The 4,306-nt window shown below is 37.1% G+C and overlaps 1 protein-coding gene across 1 annotated transcript; it reads right to left on the bottom strand.

Moving 5' to 3' along the window:
* Window positions 1-1,370: 1,370 nt before the first annotated feature.
* LOC106459662 (dopamine receptor 2-like) lies at window positions 1,371-2,859 on the bottom strand. The gene has a single exon (XM_013919301.2). It carries the CDS (start codon window positions 2,857-2,859, stop codon window positions 1,501-1,503), a length of 1,359 nt encoding a protein of 452 aa, XP_013774755.1. The 3' UTR covers window positions 1,371-1,500.
* Between the last annotated feature and the right edge of the window lie 1,447 nt (window positions 2,860-4,306).

The following is a 4,306-nucleotide window of genomic DNA, read 5'->3' as shown; positions in this document are numbered from 1 at the left end:
TTCTGCATGGTTAATAACTACCAGGTATCAGTTAATTGTTAGGAATGTTGCCTAGACAGCTGCCTTTAAAAAGTGTTCCACAGATAACTAAATTTATATTATTCAGTACCTTGTTGCGCGATGAACGTTCCGATAAGAGCGCCGATAGTTCGCAATTAACAAAACAAAACGTACTGAACAGTCCGGGAGCATTTTTCTTCATATTAATTTACCTACGTCAAGAGTTTTAAAAAACAACAACTAGTCTTGTTTATCTGGAAAATGTTGACTTTTAGTGTTTCTAAGAGGTTTTGTTTTCTTTGTAAACACAATTCAGAAATTGTACCGCCAAATACTAGATTTATTTTGCTAATTTATTTTATAAATATTCTCAAATTTAGTTTCTTTCTCTGTTACATTTACAATCAGTCTTTAACATTTGTTATATTTTCGCCACGACCAAGACGAGCAGCACTTACTAACACGATACTTATAACACAATTGACAATGAAACCTAACAACTGTTTTTGATATCAATAACACGTACGGTACAACAGCTGGAGTATTGAAACAACAAGAATTCAGAAAACGTTTCACACTGATATTATAATTATGATCACACCCATGGCGACCCCTGTTGTTGATATATTTCTAGAAACAACAAGAATTCAGAGAGTTTCACACTGATATTGTAACTTTGATCACACCCATGACAACCCCTGTTGTTCATATATTTCTAGAAACAACAAGAATTCAGAGAGTTTCACACTGATATAGTAGCTTTGATCACACCCATGACAACCCCTGTTGTTCATATATTTCTAGAAACAACAAGAATTCAGAAAAGACTTAACACTGATATTATAACTGTTATCACACCCATCACAACCCCCCGTTGTTGGTATATTTCTAGAAACAACAAGAATTCAGAAAACGTTTCACACTGATATTATAATTGTGATCACACCCATGACGACCCCTATTGTTCATATATTTCTAGAAACAACAATAATTCAGAAAAAGAGGTTCACGCTGATATTGTAACTTTGATCATGACCAAACAACCCCTTACTCTTGGTATCTTTATAATAATGTTTAGGCATCAGAAGATATAACATCATTCCAAAATTGAAGCACAATCGTATTATAAAAGGCTTGTATCTCTCATTGAGTAACATTAACAGTCATTATTTAAACTTATCATATTTAACACTTCCCATAAGGAACAACCACAGTCTCCATGCTAAATTCCGGACGATATTAAGAAACGATACTACAGTTGTCGTAATACCATATATTCGTAAAAGTTCACAAAAAGACAAAACATTAATCCACTTAAAGTTTGTTAATAGTATTTCTTATGTGATCTTTATACTGCTACAACACTTGCGTTATTAACGAACTGACACCACATATTTTGTTCAGTTGTTTGTTATTATTTAATCATTTTAAAAGTCTTTATTTTGGACTTCTATTTTCGGGATATGATATATGACTTGTAGTAATCATATCAATGGCATATTAAAGTCCCGAAGTAGTAATATCAGTATCGCACTTGAAGTTGGCCATGTGTAATTCTTCCTGTGGGGCTTTATCAACACATGTTCGATACCGCTGTCTCCGTCTCCGATACTTAGGACAGCAGATACACAAAAGTTTGTTGAAGGCCCTACGAAAGTCGCGGCTCCAGCAAGCGTAGATGACAGGGTTCATTCCCGAATTGATCCAACCCAGCCATGTAACAGTAGAAAATACCAGGTCTGGATGACCCACGCAACGCTCTTCACATATCCCCATGAGCACATTGGTCACAAAGAATGGGAGCCAACACAAGATAAACACACCCATCACTATCCCTAAGGTTTTCGCTGCTTTTCGTTCCTTGGCCAATTTAGCAAGCTTACGACTGATTGAAAATGATTTCAAGTGACGGCAGGTTGTTCTGAAGGCTGTGCTTTCATCACCTTCCTCGACAGATGGTGCCATCGACCCACTTGGATAAGCGGCTTTTAGGGCCTCTTCTTCAAATACTCTCCCGCGATGAATGCGTAGAGTTAACGGAGACGACTGGTCACCGTTGCATGAACGGATCATCTTGGTTCCTAGTCTGAGGCTACGAGCCTGGATCCGGGCTGCTTTGTAGATGCGGTAGTACGTAAATCCCATGACAGTCAGCGGAAGGTAGAAAGAAATTAGAGACGAAAACACCAAGTAGCCCACGTCATCTGTGAAATCGCAAGTATAAGGTTGAGAGGGTGAGGTGGACACCGCTCTCCACCAGGCAATAGCAGGAAAAGAGATAAGCGACGAACAAACCCATACAAATGCAATTAGCAGCCCCGCCTTCGTTGGTGTCATCCTTCGAGGGTAGCTTATTGGGTCTGTAATGGCCCAGTAGCGGTCCAGAGAGATTACACACAAGTTCAAAATGGATGCCGTACTTGCCAGCACGTCTAAGGAATGCCATACGTCACACCAATCCTGCCCGAAGATCCAATATTTGTTCATCGCCTCGTGTATTGCACTAAATGGCATCACCAATGCTCCCACTAAACAGTCTGCTGTAGCAAGAGAAGCAATAAAATAATTGGTTACTGTATGAAGATACTGTTCCTTAGCAACGGCGGCCATCACTAGCATATTACCAAATATTGTTGCAACACAAAATATAGCTAGTACAAAAGCTAATGCAGGGTGTTGGATGGCTACTTTTGGTAATCCAGCAAACGTTTTGTTTAGAGCCGACTGATTGTCATAGTTAGTGATGTTGTGGAAAAAAGAAAGATTACCAGTTAGTACACCTAGCAACAGTAGTTCAGTTTCAGTGAGAGATGCTTCTCCAGGGGATACGATATACGACCACATCAACGGATCATGCATGGTGATTGCATAAATTCCGAGCAAAGTTAATCACCATAATAAGTCACATAAGAGGACATTGTTGTGTTCTGAATTCTTTAGTTATTTTTAGCCAATCCGTGAAGATGTATCATTTCTGTTTCCAGACTGCGTGACACCACCACCGTCGCTGATTTCTGAGCTCCCATCCAAGTTTCACATCGTATTTGTGAATCTGCAAAAGAGCAAATAATCTAAGTTATTATATAGCAACCATGGCCATTTTCTTAAAACAACTGTTTTAAATATATAGTAGACGTGACAATATAAGACTTAAAGTTTGGTTTACAGAAGTCAATATTGTGTTAAACTTTCTCCATGAGAACCATCATTTAGCATGATGTCGTGCCGTTCGTTAAACTTACCTCGAAAACCTTTGTTGTCACTACAGAAAATATGAGAACGAATGTCAGGTGTATTTCAATATTTAGTATGCTATAGTATATATGGTGATGAATCTTTAATCTATTCCTCATTACACTAATTGCTAAAGGCTTTTAACTTAAATAAGCATATTAAGTTATATTTTGTAGTTGCAATAGTACCGAACTGTGTTATTAGACAGAGTATATAGTTTGGTTATTTGATTACGAGTACATATATTGTAACTGAGACAAATAAACAAGATTGCTAGAGTATATATAGGTTGTCAAGACTGCTAGAGTATATATAGGTTGTCAAGACTGCTAGAGTATATATAGGTTGTCAAGACTGCTAGAGTATATATAGGTTGTCAAGACTGCTAGAGTATATATAGGTTGTCAAGACTCCTAGAGTATATATAGGTTGTCAAGACTGCTAGAGTATATATAGGTTGTCAAGACTGCTAGAGTATATATAGGTTGTCAAGACTGCTAGAGTATATATATATATAGCTTGTATTTGTGTCAGCTACTGACAAATCCGTAGAGACGGATTTTAGAAACTTGTTTTCAGAAAATTCAGGTCATTTTTTTATGTCTGAACACAAGTTTTACAGAATATTACAGACAGGCACGAAGAAACAATAAAGGAGTTTTTTTCATAGACCATTCAAGTATTTTTATTGTGTAAACACGAGGATTTATGGCGTTAAACGAACTGGAAGAGCGAGATATTCATATAAAACTATGTTTTAACCCTCAGCGGTGAATTTTTACTGTCGCTTTGAGTCAGATACTAAACAGTTGTTCAAAACAATTTTTAAACTGTCACGAAGTCCTTACTATTAATAAAATATTATACAATAACGTACAATAATTACTTGTAAAAAATTATAATTATGATAAACGCCGTAAAGTAAGAATACAGCAAACTTTGAGGTGTACGTGTGTTTTCTTATAGCAAAGCCACATCGGGCTATCTGCTGTGTCCACCGAAGGGAATCGAACCCTTGATTTTAGCATTGTAAATCCGAAGACTTACCGCTGTGCAAACTTTGAGACTTTAT

This window comes from Limulus polyphemus, unplaced genomic scaffold (genome assembly GCF_000517525.1).
Source record: "Limulus polyphemus unplaced genomic scaffold, Limulus_polyphemus-2.1.2 Scaffold645, whole genome shotgun sequence".
Taxonomy (NCBI): domain Eukaryota; kingdom Metazoa; phylum Arthropoda; class Merostomata; order Xiphosura; family Limulidae; genus Limulus; species Limulus polyphemus.
Note: the sequence above shows the minus strand (reverse complement) of the source record. Positions and strands in the feature narration are given on the sequence as shown.

Coding starts and splice junctions, on each gene's coding strand:
- LOC106459662 (XM_013919301.2), bottom strand. CDS start 2,859: ATGCATGATCCGTTGATGTGGTCGTATATCGTATCCCCTGGAGAAGCA.